At 48.2% G+C, this 16,613-nt stretch overlaps 1 protein-coding gene across 1 annotated transcript in view; it reads left to right on the forward strand.

Moving 5' to 3' along the window:
- The window catches only part of ESYT1 (extended synaptotagmin 1), a 14,995-nt gene extending 5,111 nt beyond the window's left edge, over positions 1 to 9,884 (forward strand). The window contains exons 8-31 of the mRNA XM_019669137.1: positions 359 to 482; positions 571 to 747; positions 872 to 954; positions 1,258 to 1,306; positions 1,437 to 1,523; positions 1,624 to 1,716; positions 1,941 to 2,012; positions 2,182 to 2,268; positions 3,027 to 3,176; positions 3,469 to 3,624; positions 3,756 to 3,932; positions 4,104 to 4,186; positions 4,313 to 4,361; positions 4,472 to 4,561; positions 4,677 to 4,772; positions 5,075 to 5,146; positions 5,244 to 5,330; positions 7,564 to 7,704; positions 7,820 to 7,974; positions 8,086 to 8,184; positions 8,268 to 8,399; positions 8,478 to 8,583; positions 8,797 to 8,846; positions 9,037 to 9,884. Coding sequence (XP_019524682.1) covers positions 359 to 482; positions 571 to 747; positions 872 to 954; positions 1,258 to 1,306; positions 1,437 to 1,523; positions 1,624 to 1,716; positions 1,941 to 2,012; positions 2,182 to 2,268; positions 3,027 to 3,176; positions 3,469 to 3,624; positions 3,756 to 3,932; positions 4,104 to 4,186; positions 4,313 to 4,361; positions 4,472 to 4,561; positions 4,677 to 4,772; positions 5,075 to 5,146; positions 5,244 to 5,330; positions 7,564 to 7,704; positions 7,820 to 7,974; positions 8,086 to 8,184; positions 8,268 to 8,399; positions 8,478 to 8,583; positions 8,797 to 8,846; positions 9,037 to 9,076 — 2,455 coding nt within the window. The 3' untranslated portion in view covers positions 9,077 to 9,884. The remainder of the gene's footprint in view (positions 1 to 358; positions 483 to 570; positions 748 to 871; positions 955 to 1,257; positions 1,307 to 1,436; positions 1,524 to 1,623; positions 1,717 to 1,940; positions 2,013 to 2,181; positions 2,269 to 3,026; positions 3,177 to 3,468; positions 3,625 to 3,755; positions 3,933 to 4,103; positions 4,187 to 4,312; positions 4,362 to 4,471; positions 4,562 to 4,676; positions 4,773 to 5,074; positions 5,147 to 5,243; positions 5,331 to 7,563; positions 7,705 to 7,819; positions 7,975 to 8,085; positions 8,185 to 8,267; positions 8,400 to 8,477; positions 8,584 to 8,796; positions 8,847 to 9,036) is intronic.
- The last annotated feature ends 6,729 nt before the right edge of the window (positions 9,885 to 16,613 follow it).

Raw genomic sequence — 16,613 nt, forward strand, 5'->3', positions numbered from 1 at the left:
AAAAAAAAAAATGCAGTGGTGCCTTCAGGAGCCTTGACCCTAGCTGGGGAGATAAGACAAATACCCCTGAAAAATACCATGCTTTTTCTTCTGTGGATGGAGTGGCTCTTTTGGTAGCGAATGAAGAGGGCTGAAGATTGCTCAGCAGAAGCAAAAAGAGAAAGAAGAGCTGGGATGGCAGTGAAGAAGGGACAGAGCAGTAGGTGGGAAATCAGGGACGAAGAGTAGCATAAAAAGATTTTTAAGAAAGGTCTTCCTTCTAGTTTTAGGTCTCTTGGTTGTGGGAATCATAGTTGGGGTTGGAGGGAATATTGGAAGTTGGGGCCACCCTCACCTCCTTTTCTACTCCCTCATTTAGCTCACTCTCTGACACCATGATCATGGACTCCATCGCTGCCATCCTTGTGTTGCCCAACCGATTATTGGTGCCCCTTGTGCCTGACCTTCATGATGTGGCCCAGTTACGCTCCCCTCTTCCCAGGGTATGGCCCCTCCCCCATTCAATAGCTCCTTCTTTCAGAAATCCTGTGCTGGGCCCTTAGTTTCTCACTATCTGATTTCTACCCTCAGGGCATTATTAGGATTCACCTGCAGGCTGCTCGAGGGCTAAGCTCCAAGGACAAATATGTGAAGGGCCTGATTGAGGGCAAATCAGACCCCTATGCCCTTGTGCGAGTGGGCACCCAGACATTCTGCAGTCGTGTCATCGACGAGGAACTAAACCCCCAGTGGGGAGAGACTTATGAGGTGAGAGAGCTGAGGAGTGGGGCTATGTGAAATGGGGAGGCCTCGGGAGGTTATGAGAGAAGGTGCTGATTGGTGATCCTCACAGCCGCAGCCCATGAAACCCTTATCTCTCTGTGCTCTTCAGGTGATGGTACACGAGGTCCCGGGGCAGGAGATCGAGGTGGAAGTGTTTGACAAGGATCCAGACAAAGATGACTTTTTGGGCAGGTGAGACTTTGCCTATGTTAGGATTCTAAAGCCACAGTGCTACCAAGGTCACAAAGGTAATTATAGTCCTTTTCTTGGCCTGGGAATTGTGTATCATTTTCCACCATGCATGTAGGCGTGCACATGCATAGGTGCACACACACACACACACACACACACACACACACACACACACACACACACCTCCTGAGTGTAAGGAGAAGGGAATCAGATCTGCCAGTTATTTCTGTGTGGGTGAGTGGAGGGCCAATGACATGGCTACTAATTACAACATTCCCCTTTTCCCCCTCGCTGCCACCCCAGAATGAAGCTGGATGTAGGGAAGGTATTGCAGGCTGGAGTACTGGATGATGTAAGTTAAGGGAAGAAGGTGGGGGGTGGTCTCACCCATTCAGCAGACAATAGTTGCTACATTGGCAGGATGAGGTTGGGTGGGTGTCTGATCTCTACTACACCTCACTGTCTTCTACTTCATCCTTCAGTGGTTCCCTCTACAAGGCGGGCAAGGCCAAGTTCACTTAAGGCTAGAATGGCTGTCACTTTTGCCAGATGCGGAAAAACTGGAGCAGGTAACCAATATGGGAAGCAGAAAGCTGGCAGGGGAGAAATAGGTATCTGGAAGTATAGGGAACTGCGGGGACCAAGGTCTGACTACTGCCACCCCTTCAGGTTCTACAGTGGAATCGAGGAGTTTCCTCCCGACCAGAGCCCCCATCAGCTGCCATTTTAGTTGTCTACCTGGATCGGGCCCAGGATCTTCCTGTGAGTGTGGCGTTTGAGGGCAGGTGAACAGGGAGCCTTGGCTGCAGCATTCCCACACCCTCCCTTGCCCCTACCTGCTTTGCTCTAGAAGCAGCAACATGTAACACAAGGGTTCCAAGGAGGGAATCAGAGCCACCTCAGGAAAAAGATTCTGATAACAGCCCACCTTCCTTTACTGAAACGAAAAACCCACAATAGTGACTTTTGAATTCTATCCCCCACAGCTGAAGAAGGGGAACAAGGAACCCAACCCCATGGTACAACTGTCAGTTCAGGATGTGACCCAAGAGAGCAAGGTGAGGGCCGGAGTGTTGTTGTGGGAGGTATCATGTGTTTGCGGGGGTGGGGGGAGGGAGGACTATTCTTGGGATGAAGTATCCCCTTTGGAAAACCTCTAAAGGCAAGGGCTTTCAGGAGAACAGGAATGGTGCTGTGGCATGGCCTCTTAACCCTACACATCCCTAGGCTGTCTACAGCACCAACAGCCCGGTATGGGAGGAGGCCTTCCGCTTCTTCCTGCAAGATCCTCAAAGCCAAGAGCTCGACGTGCAGGTGAGGTCACCTGTTCAGCCCATCCTGAATACCCTATCCTGTCTTCCCAGGTGTGTACTATTTCTTCTCTCCATGTTCTCTTTTGAACTCTATTTTCAATCCATCCACCCAGACGCTTCCTCTTCCACTTCTACTCTCTCTACTGTTCCCCACCTATCTAGAATCATTTTTTATAATTGAGAATTGTACACTTAAAATGAGTGATTTTATGATATGTAATTATGCCTCAAAATTATTATTATTTTTTTTGAAAGAAAAGAACATATTGGGTACCTATTAGGCACCTAGCATTTTAAAGGTCATAGAAAAAGCATTAAAACAGTATCTACCTTCATGAAGCTTCTTGGGTAGTTTCGTAGACAAGACACACATATAAAACCATGTAAGAACAATTAAATGTTAACTAGCAGGAGGAAAATGCCCATAGTATAGTGCTAAGGACGGCCAGAGAAAGGTACAGAGGCTGAGCAACTAGAGATTGTGTGAAGGAAGCAGGATTTTACATGGTCCTTGAAGGATAAGTAGGATTTAAATAGGCTGAGAGGAGGAGAATGAGAACTTCTTAGGAAACGGGAGCAGAATGAGCACAGGCGGGAGGGACCATGGGGTAGGCAAAGGACTAAACAGGTGGCCCGGAGTGTAGCAAAGGGCCTGTGATTGGCACAGAGACAATGAAGCTGGAGCCATGTTGTAATTGCCCCAGGATGCCCCCCTCTGCCCTAAACTTTTCACAATATCACCTCCTCCTGTGCCTACAGGTGAAGGATGACTCCAGGGCCCTGACTTTAGGGGCACTGACCCTGCCTCTGGCTCGCCTGCTAACTGCCTCTGAACTCACCTTGGACCAGTGGTTCCAGCTAAACAGCTCTGGCCCAAACTCCAGGCTGTACATGAAACTGGTTATGAGGGTATGGAGATGGCGGAACTGCTGAGGGTGGGAAAGGGCCTTGTGGATTCCTTGGTAGGAAGAATAAGGAAGGGGAAGCCTCTAAGATTAAATGAGCTAGTATATGTGGAAGTACGTAGCAGGCACAACAAAAAAATGTTGGTAGATCTAACTGGGGGAAGAAATGGTGTATGAGTAGGATACATGTGGAGAGAACATCAGAGCGCTTCCTCTGCAGCCCCCAGCACCCACATACCTGCCTGCTGGTGGCTAGCTGCACTTCTTTGATTGGACTATCACACTCCCCTTCCCAGATCTTGTACTTGGATTCGTCAGAAGTGAGCTTCCCCGCTGTGCCTGGTACTCCTAATGCTTGGGACCTGAACAGTGAGAGCCCCGAGAAAGGCAGCAGTGTGGATGCGCCACCTCGACCCTGTCACACTACTCCTGACAGTCACTTTGGGACTGAGGTGAGACTATATCTGGAGAGGACCTAAGGTCTGTTTGTCCACCCTAAGTGCGCAAAGCCTGTTTCAGGGCTGGTTCTGACAGGTTCCTGTCTCTTTGACGCCATTTGGTGCCCCTGTCGCCCCTCATGCAGAGTGTGCTTCGGATCCATGTCTTAGAGGCCCAGGACCTGATTGCTAAAGACCGATTTTTGGGGGGATTGGTGAAGGGCAAGTCAGACCCCTATGTCAAACTAAAGCTGGCAGGACGAAGCTTCCGGAGCCGTGTTGTTCGGGAAGATCTCAATCCCCGCTGGAACGAGGTTTTTGAGGTCAGAATTGAATGGCTAGGACTCCCCCAGTCCTGCCCCATTCTTCCCCCTAGCTCTGAGAGTGCTTCAGAAAAGCTCTGGGGTTCAGTTGATTGGATGGGGGGGGGATTCTAGTCATTTGGAGAAGAAAAGGAGAGAAGCCCCTTTGTCCACACTATTTTCTCCCACTAGGTGATCGTCACATCAATTCCAGGCCAAGAGCTAGAGGTTGAGGTTTTCGACAAGGACCTGGACAAGGATGACTTTCTGGGCAGGTGAGAGGGTGGGAGTCCAGCGGGGGTAACAGGCTGGGCCTCTGTAGGCCTTGAAAGTCTGGCCTCAGGGAGATAGGGATTTGGCTCTGGTCAGCTACCTCTTGTCTTCATCTTTCTCTTCTACAGGTGTAAAGTAAGTCTCACCACAGTCCTCAACAGTGGCTTCCTGGATGAGGTGAGCACGGAGTTAGAATCCACAGTCCCTCCTGATCTTGACCCAAGTCTTATTCTCATAGTCCCTCTGTCCCCACACCCCCCAAGTCTTAACCCTGCCTCCTACCACAGTGGCTGACCCTGGAGGATGTCCCATCTGGCCGCCTGCACTTGCGTCTGGAGCGTCTGACCCCCCGCCCCACTGCTGCTGAGTTAGAGGAGGTAAGGGAGGGACCCCAGATGGGTCAAGATGAACACTTCTATCAGCTTTCAAGGCCTACGCCAGGCCTCAGGGTGTCAGTCCCCACTCCCCAACCTCCTGTGTGTCCTCCCCCAGGTGCTACAGGTGAACAGTTTGATCCAGACTCAGAAGAGTGCAGAACTGGCAGCGGCCCTACTATCTGTGTATCTGGAGCGGGCCGAGGACCTGCCGGTGAGATCTGCTCCCCACGCCCCATAGCTCCCTGGCCCTTCTTCTACCTCCCTTAGGTTTGGATGCGCCTGGTATATTTGGAATAGTAAATTCCAAATTCCTCTCTTTCCCAGGGTGGTGCTGGGGTGGGAAGAATTATCCGTCCAAGGAGGGTGATGGCTGTTAAGTGATAATGAGGACATGGCCGCTGGCCGTGGATATAATTTGTGAGAGGAGGGGGGATCTGCCTAACTTGGTCCACATTTAAGACAATTTTTAATTAAATACTAAATATTCAATATTTAACAAAATTCTCTTTCTAGCTCCGAAAAGGTACCAAGCTGCCCAGCCCTTATGCTGTTATCACTGTGGGAGATACTTCTCATAAAACTAAGGTATTAGGAAACACTGCAGGGCTAAGAACGGGAGGGATAACAGGATTAGAGGAGAGAATATCAACCACTGATCATCATCACCTCTCATCTCCACCAGACTGTTTCCCAAACTTCAGCCCCCATCTGGGACGAGAGTGCCTCCTTTCTCATCAGGAAACCAAACACTGAGAGCCTGGAGTTGCAGGTACTGTAAATTCATTCTACAAACATTTTGCAGATTCCCATCTTGGGCCAGACACTGGACCCCAGGCACAGGGCATTCAAAGATAAAAGATCTAGTTCTCATCTTTATGGAGCTTACACTCGTTTGGGGGAAAATACCAGAGAATACTTCTAAACTGATAACTGCTGAGGTAAAAGGCACTATGGGGGAAAAAGAGGGGTTCTATTCTAACACAGACGAGGGGGAAAGGTAGAGGTATTACGAAAGACTTCGTTAGATGGCCCTGAGCTTTAGGGTAAATAGGCTCTAACCAAGAAAAGAAGGGCAGGGAAACTCTTCAGGCTGAGAAAAGAATGGAGGAGAAAGAAGCCAAATTATAGATTAGAGAGGCAGGCAGGACAAGATCATAGGGGCTGTTGAATATTATGCTAAGAATTTGGACTTTATCCTGAAGGCATAAGGAAACTTTTTTTTTTAAAGATTTTATTGGGGAATTGGGGGAGGGGAACAGACAAGTTGCTGTCCTTTTGTTCTTCAGTCTAGTTGTGGAAGACATTGTTTCACTGGCCCATGTTGGTATTGTGCTCTTCCCGGGTGAGGCAGATCGGTCATCGGCCACTGGACGGCCACTCATGGTGGCTGCCAGCCACTCATAGTAGCTCACCGCAGCCCACTGCAGCCTCACTGCAGCCTACGCCGTCACTAGTGACTCATGGCAGCCCAGCTCCAGGTCAAGCTGTTGTTCACCATCTTAGCTGTAGAGGGCGCAGCGTCATTGGCCCTCATGTGGGATCCAAACCAGGGCCCTGCTGCTCAGAGCTGCCATCCCAAGCCAGCTTTTAACCAATGCGCCACTCCGCTGGCCCATAAGGAAACATTTGAAAGAAAGAGAGGTGACATATCCAGATTGGCACTTTAGGAAGATCATGCTGAGAGCAGGGTAAAGAACGGAGAATACTGGAGGCAGGTAGATCAGTTAAGAGATGATTAGAGTAACTGAAGCAAGAAATGACAGAGGCCAGACAGTATTTGGTAGTTATTTTGACATGGAGGGGAAAGAGGAACAAGGAACAACCTAGATGCTAACTCCTGGGTTTTTAGCATAGGGTGGCTAGACAGATAAAGGTGCCATTGACAACATAGGCAATGCACAAAACAGGAGGTTTTGAATTTGAGATCTCTAAGGGACGTCCAAGGGGAGATAGCTATCCAGGAGGTAGATCTATGTGCTATTATGGTGTTCTTCCCTCTCGCTCTTCTTTGAGCATCATGTGCAAGCAAGAGGAATCAACTGTAGTCATGACTATGAACAAGATCTATTAGGGTGCGTGTAGAGTGAAAAGAAGACAAAGGATGGACGTGCTGGGCACTGTAACAGTGAAAGGGCAGATGGAGGAAGAAGAGTCTTCAAAGGGCCTGAAGTGTAGCCAGGGCAGGGTGACACTCATCATGAAAGAGTGGGTTACGGACATCAAAAGAAAAGTGTTGCAAAAGACAGGAAGTGGCCAAATGAGAGGTAAAATTAGATGATTGAAAACTATTCATTGACTTTGAAAACTAGGAGGTCACTGATCTTGCAGCAACTTCAGTGGCATAAATGGAAGAGAAACTAGATTTCAGTGAACAAAAAATGAAGAGATACGGGAGGTAGGGAGAGGTGGAAGGTAATATAGGAGTGCTGACTTTCTCATCTTATGGAGGAGCGAAGAAATACCTTCCTAAGTTGACAGAACAATAAGTAGAGAGTTACATTAATAGAGAGCAATAGAACTTAATGTAACTGTTAACACTAGCAGAGGCAGAGATGTAAAGGAGCTCAGTTCCTCCTCTTACAAAGCAGGGAATCAGTGGATACTAAAGTTGGCAAATCATGAAATAGAGATATGGGCATATTAGTTAGAATTATGTTAGAACAAAGGAAACAGGAAGGATTTAAAGGTTGTTACATATGGTGTATGGAAATGGGGGCAGGATGGGCAGAGAACGTTTACTTTAAATTTAATTCCATTTTTACTGTCTTTTCTCCCCCTGTGCAGGTATTACTGGTATAATTTGTGAAAGCTTAGGAAATCAAGATAGTATAGTCTACTCTGGTTAAGAAAGGAAGGGAGGCGACGGGACCAGCAACTGTTACCAGGGCTTCCCTGCCCTTCACAAAGGGGAATCTCTCACCAAACTCCCCCCAAGTCCATTTAATCCTGGAACACCAGGATTAAATCCTTTGTCTCTTGACCATAGTCCTGTTGCTCCTCAGGTTCGGGGTGAGGGGACTGGCACATTGGGCTCACTATCCCTGCCCGTCTCGGAGCTCCTCGGAGCTGACCGGCTCTGCTTGGACCGCTGGTTTACACTCAACAATGGTCAAGGGCAGTTGCTACTGAGAGCACAGCTCGGGGTGAGTGCCAGGAGAGGGCAGGTAGGAGGGAGGGCAGGTGGGAGCAGAGGGCCGTGTCCTCAGCGAGGGAGCGGAGCAGAACCCTGCCCGGCTTACTGCTTTCTTGCCCTCCTAGATCCTGGTGTCCCAGCACTCAGGAGTGGAAGCTCACAGCCACAGCCATAGCTATAGCTCCTCATCTCTGAGTGAAGAACCAGAGCTCTGGGGGGGGCTCCCTCACATCACCTCCTCAGCCCCAGAGCTTCGGCAGCGCCTAACACATGGTGACAGGTAAAGAGCTGGGACAGAAAGATGGATGCAGTCAGGAGTACACGTATAAAGGATGAGCTACAGGTTCCCTAGGTACTGCTTTCTCCCAGACCTATCTCCATCTCTCCACAGTCCTCTTGAGGCTCCAGCAGGGCCTCTGGGCCAGGTGAAACTGACTGTATGGTATTACAGTGAAGAGCGAAAGCTCGTCAGCATCGTTCACAGCTGCCGGTATGACCCTATCTGTTCGATCCTCCAGGTTCTCTCCATCCCTCCCCTTGGGCTGCCTTATCACCTGCATCCTCCTGTTGTAGGGCCCTTCGACAGAATGGACGGGATCCCCCTGACCCCTATGTGTCACTGTTGCTACTGCCAGACAAGAATAGGGGCACCAAGAAGAAGACCTCACAGAAGAAGAGGACCCTAAATCCTGAATTCAATGAACGGTCAGTCCGTGGGCATTTGAGTGGAGAGATGGCAGGCTTGGGAAGGATGCCTGCTCCTAACACCCAGTCATTCCCCAGGTTTGAATGGGAATTGCCCCTGGATGAGGCCCTCCGGCGAAAGCTGGATGTCTCTGTGAAGTCTAATTCCTCCTTCATGTCAAGAGAGCGTGAGCTGCTGGGGAAGGTAAGAGGGCGAGGATGGGCAGGGCAAAGGTGAGAGTTAGAAGCCCTGGTATTAAGGCTTAGTCCCTGTTAGACAGGAAGCACCCTGGGTGACATTACTTTGTAAGTGACCCAATCACCTCTGCACTGGTTAGGGACCAGACATGTGTGATGATGGGATGTGGTCTGTTGACATATCAAAATAACGTCTTGCCTCGACTCTCTTCCAATACAGGTGCACTTGGACCTCGCTGAGATAGACCTTTCCCATGGCGCAGCCCAGTGGTGAGTATCTGATGGGCCAGGGATGGGCCTGGATATTAAGTAGGAGAAATCCCAGTCATAGGAAGGGAAAAAAGAACGTAAAGTGAGCTGAGAACCACTGATTCTCTGAAGTATAAAAGCCCTTGGATCGTGTCTCATTTATAAGACACAAGAGTCAACTTCCTACCTGAGTGTTCTCTTGTTCCCACAGGTATGACCTCATGGATGACAAGGACAAAGGCAGCTCCTAGGAGCTGAGGATTACCAGTCTGTTGTCTCCTTGCCTCGCCTTTTGCTGCATCACCACCTCAATGTGATGAACTGAAAGCTAGGGCCTGAGGGCAGAGCCTGCGCCCCTCAGCCCTCTCACCTCCCAGGCCCATGCTAGGGCCTTTGCCTGACCAAAGAGGGTAACCTTATCTTACCCTTTCTTTACTGCACGGCCTTTATCCTTCTGGGCTCCTGGGGCAGGGACCTGAGCTGGCTATTTCCTGCTCTGCCTGCAAATTCTCCTTTCCTCCCGACTCCTCAGGGCCTTCTGTACCTGTGCCTGGCCACTGGCACCACTAGCAGTGGCATTAGCTTATGCCAAATACACTTTTGGAAAGAAGATCTCTTTTCTGTAAAGCAAAAAGATAAGCAGTGAGGGAGGGTAGGCATGTGGGTGGGAAGGTGGGTAGGCTAACTACTCAAGCTCTGAGCCTCTTGGACCACTGCATATAGTGAATGTATAGCAACCCAGGCCCCCATGTCCAGTTCTGTCCCCATTTTCCTCAAGCCTGTCCTGAAAATTATACCTGCTACGACTGGGGCCAGCCGGTCTCCTGATTCACTCCGGAAATTGGGAACACTTGGATTCTATCCAGGCCTTCAAGTAGCAGATTTCAGTTTTGGGGCCTCTAGCTGGTGCTGTGCAGAGGGCCTTGGAGGACTCGGGACAGTAGGGCCAATTTTTTATCTAGGTGCCTAGGCTGTTAATTCACTGACTAGAACTGAATCTGTTTTGCACCAACTCTGCCAATCCACTGTATCTTACATTAAACATTATAATCAAACCAACCATGGCTCTTTTCCTTCAGGATGGGGAATCCAGCCTACCCATCAGGTATCTGTGCCAAGTGTCAAAAGCCTTTATTCAATTCACAGATCATGTCAGTTTACTTAGTGGTCAGAACCTACTGTGGTTGCAGTCACAAAGAATGTTGGTTCCACTGGGAGGATGGTCAAGGGACCTGTGTGAAGCAGCTGCTGCTGAGTTTCTAGTGAGTTCATTCCCAGTCACGGTGATGAATTCTGTTATCTACCCAACTTGTCTGCTGACCATTATCATCTTGGGCTGTCCAGGGAAAGGATTCCCAAACCCAGTGAACCTGGAAGATCTCTGCCTCGACACAGACTCAGAGTGTCTGAGTGGTATGTTTAGCAATAACCAAAAAGGCTTCAGGCCCACCCAATGGGCAGCTAAATGAGAAATTTTATACCCATTCAGATCTGTTCACCCTGAACTCGGCTCCTTTAGGGACCTTTCCTGGAATGCAAGCTGTAGAAGTTGTGCTCCATCTGTTCTACCAATCACATGAAAGAAGTGTGAGGGAGGAACAGTGAACGACTGCAAACAGTCACTGGAATTGGGGGGGGGGGCGCGGCAGCTTTATCACATCTGGAAGAATATAGACTTTAGGATGCTGTCCACTGGGAGAGGAGGAAAAGCTCAAGGGAAACAACTAAACTCAGTTCCACAGGGAGCTGTTGAAATTCACCTTATTAGCAAAAGCTGAATTTAAACTCCATGCTATCCACTTAACTCAGCTTCTGGTTTTTTTCTCAATAACTGCTTTGTACTCATTGCTGGCTCTTCTGCCATCTCTACTTCCTTCCCACCAACTTAAGAGGATCCCAAGCCTTGTCCATAAGCAAAAGGTCTCAGTTGCCCTCCCTCCTTACCCAGAAACTACGTGGGGAAACCCCCAAAAACACAGGGCAGAGGAACTTATACTTGTAATATACTGTCTTATTATTCAGTACTGGGCATGTGGCCCAAGGCTTGCTGTTCTGGTTGGCTTCAGCTAATACAACCGGGGATCTCGCAATGTGTGATTTTAAGAAGCACTCTTGACATAGTTCATCACTTCAAGTAATTAACATTTCCAGAAAACTAGAGGACATGGCACAAATTCTCCCATTCCAGAAGGGTCCCTACTCTTGCCTAACCTTTTCAAGTTCAGAATACATAAGGAAGTACTGATCTACATATTAAATACAAGATGAGATAATTCAATACATTGTTGCATTTATATATACAAAGATGAGACAAATTAAGGGTCATTAATCACAGGAATTAAACATGTATTTCTGTTATTTCTCAAACAGCTGGCCTTCCACACTGACATACATGATGCCTACCTCTTCCAGAGAAAGGCAGATAAAATCGCATATGGGTACAATGTAAGTGGTGTTTACAAATACTTCCCTCTTGGAATGTGGCTTTATTGGCCCAAACAATATGCTATAGTTAACTGGGTGTAGCAACACAGTTTTCTTCCCAGCAGCCATTTCCCCCTCTTCCCTACATACAGAAAACCACCCCAGAGCATTCTAGGTGGCAGTGTGCCAGCCCCAAGGGATTGATCACGAGTCTCTTTGCTGGATACCCACTTTCCCAGCCTCCCCTGCAACTCGGGATGGCTCTGTGACGCAGCTCTGGTCAACAAGCTATAATAGGAAGTCAGCTGGGGACTGCAGTTATCAACTGTAAAAGGTCTCATTGCTCCCTTCCTTTCTGCAGCTGCCTCATTTAAGGCTATGAAGTCACAGGCATGAAGAAAAGCTAACATGACTACAGGAGTACATGTTTTATAAATTAGGGTCATGTTAAAAACTGCTTTTTTCACTTAACATAAGCATTTTTACACTCCATTAAATATTTTTTGGAAATATAATTTATAATGGTTATACATAATTCCATAGAATGACTGCACCATAATTTAACGGATTCTCTACTGTCCGAAATAGAGGTAGTTCCCAATGTTTTCCTATTCACTGTGGGGACAGAAACAAAAATACTCATACACGGGCCGGCCGAGTGGCGCGATGGTTAAGAACTCGCTTGGGATGCCAGAGGGCCCCGGTTCGGATCCCACATATGAGGGCCAGTGACACTGCCCTCTACAGCTAAGATGCTGAACAACAGCTCAACCTGGAGCTGGGCTGCCGTGAGTTGCTGGCGACGGCATAGGCTGCAGTCCCTGTGGCAGTGGGTTGCCATGGGCTACCGTATGTAGCCAGCAGCCAGCGTGAGCGGCCAGCAGCCGCAGTGAGCGGCCGTCCAGAAGCCGGCGACTGATCTGCCTCCACAGGGAAGAGCGCAATGATGGTGCCAACTTGGGCCAGTGAAGCAGCGTCCTCCACAACTAGACTGAAGAACAAAAGGACAGCAACTTGTCTGTTCCCCTTCCCCCAATTCCCCAGCACTGTTCCCATCCCCCCAATTCCCCAATTAAAAAAAAATTTAAAAAATAAATAAATAAATAAATAAATAGACATTTTTCCAAAGACAGTCGATGGCCAATAGATAGATGAAAAGATGCTTAACATCACTAATCATACAAATCAAAACCAAAATGAGATATTGCCTCACACCTGTTAGAGTCGCTACTATCAAAAAGACAAGAAATGGGGCCGGCTGAGTGGCGCATTGATTAAGAGTTAGCTTGGAGGGCCGGCTGAGTGGCTCAGTTGGTTAAGAGCTTGCTCTAGAGTGCGAGCTCTGAGCAACAGAGTTGCCAGTTTGATTCCCGGCCTGAGCTGAGCTGCCGCTGAGTGTTAGGATGGCTCAGCTAAAAAAATAAAATAAATAAAAGTTACCTTGGGACGCCAGCTCTGAGCAGCAGAGCCCTGGTTCAGATTCCACATGAGGGCCAGTGACGCTGCGCCCTCTACCGCTAAAATGGTGAACAACAGCTCAACCTGGAGCTGGGCTGTCTGAGTGGCTGGTGAAGGCATAGACTGCAGTCCCTGCTGCAGTGGGCTGCCATAAGCTACTGTGAGTGGCTGGCAGCCAGCATGAGCGGCCAGCAGCCGGGGTGAGCTGCTGTGAGCTGCCATGAGCGGCCATCCAATTGCCGGTGAGTGACTGCCTCACCCAGGAAGAGTGCAATGATAATACCAACAGGGGCCAGTGAAGCAATGTCCTCAACTATGCTGAAGAACAAAAGGACAGCAACTTCTCTGTTCCCCTTCCTCGATTCCCCAACACTATTCCTCCTCCCCCCATTCCCCAATAAAATCTTTAAAAAAAAAAAAAGACAAGGAATAAATGTTGGCAAGGATGTGGAGAAAGGGGAACCCCTTTTGTGCATTATTGGTGAGACTATAAATTGGTGCAGCCACTGTGGAAAACAGTACGGAGGTTCCTCAAGCCACAGATGTGGACTTGCTGATAAGCCTATAAACTATATCCTATTTGGTTGCACAAATCTGAATATGCCCCTTCACCAACAAGCATTTCAACCATAATGGCAATTTGATGTACGGCATTTCACTCTGCCTGCTGATGACATTGGTCCTCGAATCGGACTCCCAGAGCAAATATTCTCCCCCACTTAGGGATAATTTTGTTAACATTTGCCAATCGTGGGGTGTAAGTAACGCTTTGGAGATGATCTCAAGCAACGCCTCTGTGAATGGAGCGGTTGGTCCATATTGGAAAACCGCTTCTTTTAGTTCCTTGAGCGTCTTAAAAGGAATCGGTGTTTGCTCCCTAAGTACTTGTCCCGGGTTATTGTAGGGACGCTCGACTATGGGGAAGCAAAATTGTTGAAAACCTTTTATATCTTCCTCCTTTTCTAGGCCTGTCTGATGCCCCGTGTTAGGTTGTGCTCTTGGCAAATACCCCCATGGCCTGAGGCGTCAGGAGACGGCTGCCAAGGAAACGGAGAGCGTGTCCTGAGAGGAGGTGCCTCCCGCAGAGCTGAGTGCGCCTGCGTGGGCTGTTGACAAGCCGGCGGCAAGGACTGGCGCCGCATTCGCAGGCTGACCTAGCCTGTCCTCCTCGTTCCTATCATCCTCCTCTAAAGAATCCTCTCGCTCCTCTTCCCCTGCCAGCTCCTGAGAATACTGAAGTGGCAGAGGCTCATCTTGAGGCCCTTTATAAGCCCTTTCTTCGCCTTCCTGAGGCTGATGTAAAGCCTCCGGTCTGGTGTTGAGAATATCTCTTACCAGCCCCCAAAGTATGAACGTTACTACGGAAACGTTCTTTGATCTACTGTACTGTCCTCGTGTAGCCGTTCTCCGATGCTCTCCCAAGTGCCTAAATTGATGGTACCTTCTTCGGAGAACCAAGGACACATACATCCTTAACACATGTAAAACAATTTTCTAGCTGATGCGTTTTAATGTGGCTACCATAGGTACGAAGCATAGCCTTAAGCATATTTACAAGCTGTAGCATATTTACATGCAGATTTACATGAGCTATTGACATAGACTGATTCATGGGTTATTTCTAACAATCTACCTTTTACTCTTGACTATATTTACATTCGACTGTCCCAATGTTTTACTCCCCATAATAATGTCCTTTCAGTATAAGAAGTTTGCAAATCGGCCGCATCCGCCCTTCTTATACCAGCTATCCCGTTACCTCCCTTCACTTTCTTCTTCCTTGCAGCGCTGTACACCTTCCCCAAGGGAGTCTCCCACCTGTAGTACCTTCAATCTGATCTCAGGTCGCCGAAGGTCCCTGTTCGGGTGCCACCTGTCGAGACTCGCTTGACAACTGGGGTTACGTGAGTGGATTGGGTGGGAGATGAAGAAAAAACACAGAATCGAAAGTTGGGCTTGGGAGGTTCACCGTCTGTTGAATGGCGGAGCAATGGCCAAGTTTATTGTTTGCAACAAGCTTATATTGAGGAAGCAATTTCCTCTTTGTAGGGATCAATTCCCTATTAGGCAAATTATAGTGAGGAAGCAATTTCCTCTTTAGGCAAGTTTCAGGTAAGGGTTACATATGCAAGTTTCAAGCAGGGTTACATATGCAAGGAGAAACTGTTAACAATATGCAAATAGAAACTGTAAACAAGGTTGTGGTGGGCTATTCTGTTGTCAGAAGCGTCAGGTGCTTTTCAGTGTAGTCATCAGGTGCATCGAGTCCTTTTGGCTGCTCCTCTTTCTTTGCTCGTACAGCGATGGTGGGATGTTGACATCAGCTGTTGCCAGGTGGAATCCTTTCTTTTTTTTTTTCAAAGATTTTATTGGGGAATTGGGGGAGGGGAACAGTGCTGGGGAATCAGGGGAAGGGGAGCAAACAATTTGCTGTCCTTTTGTTCTTCAGTCTAGTTGTAGAGGACGTTGTTTCACTGGCCCATGTTGGTATTATCATTGCGCTCTTCTCCGGGTGAGACAGCTCGGTCACCGGCCTCTGGATGGCCACTCACAGCGGCTCTTGGCAGCTCAAACTGGCTGCCAGGTGCTCACGCTGGCTGCGGCCACACACGGTAGCATATGGCAGCCCACTGCTGCAGGGGCTGCAGCCTATACTGTTGCCAGCGACTCACAGCAGCCCAGCTCCAGGTCAAGCTGTTTTTTTACGACCTTAGCTGTAGAGGCGTCACTGGCCCTCATGTGGGATCCGAACCGGGGCCCTGCTTCTCAGAGCAGGCATCCCAACCCAACTCTTAACCAATGCGCCACTTGGCTGGCCCTGGAATCCTTTCTTGAACTGCTCTCCCAGACATGAAGCATAGAGGCCTGCAGCTTTTCCCAAGCTTGCAGCCCACCTGCTCACAATTTGCTTCCCACACTCTACCTAAACTATTATCCATACTAACACATTAGCTAGTGTTTTAAGGGCTAATGAGGCTATATAGGGTGAACCCACAATTGTTCAAGTTATTGGAGATCCACAGTGCTGTGTAAGTTCAAAAATTGTTCTATTAGGTTCTTATAAAGATATGCCCTTCCTAATTATTTTGAGACTTAATAGTAGAATAAATATGCAATCCCTAAGAACATACAAGTCACATGCTAGGTGGGGAAGGAAAAGAGAGACAGGCATTTTTCACAGAAAATCCACATACATGGTATGTAAATCACCTATGACAGTTAAGACCACATTCTGTCCAGTTTACATTATTTACAACTAACATAAGACAGGAATAGTACAGAAAATAGTTCTCCTGCCTGTGTTTGCCAAGGGTCCTCATCTTTTCTCCTTGTACTGCTTGTCTATAAAGCAGACAAGACTAGAAAGTTGATGATGCCATAACCCCTTTTACTTGGCAAAGTACCCAAAAGAGGGCTATAGATAGAGGAAAGGAGGAAGAGAAAACAAAATCAGATAAACCACATCTTCAAAATCAACTTCTGTGGAAGTGATGAAAGACACAAGAAGGCATCTGTGATGTGGCCCTTCCCCAAACAGTTTTATAACCGAACAGGAGAAATATATTCTTTCTTGGTTTCTATTTCTTCATGCCTAGAGACCCTTTATGGATGTAAAATGGGGAAAATACCAGCTACCTTGTCTGTTGGGAAGATTAAGAGAAATCTACTTAATAACACTTATAAACCACGTACTCTGTTCCAGGCCCATTCTGTTTTACAATACCAAAACATCTAGGGCCGAACTACTGGCACGATGGTTAAGAGCTGGCTTGGGACGCCAGAGGGCCCTGGTTCAGATCCCACATATAAGGGCCAGTGACACTGCCCTCTACAGCTAAGATACTGAACAACAGCTCAACCTGGAGCTGGGCTGCTGTGAGTTGCCGGCGATGGGGTAGGCTGCAG

The sequence above is a fragment of the Hipposideros armiger genome, unplaced genomic scaffold (assembly GCF_001890085.2).
Source record: "Hipposideros armiger isolate ML-2016 unplaced genomic scaffold, ASM189008v1 scaffold_548, whole genome shotgun sequence".
NCBI classification, from domain to species: Eukaryota; Metazoa; Chordata; class Mammalia; order Chiroptera; family Hipposideridae; genus Hipposideros; species Hipposideros armiger.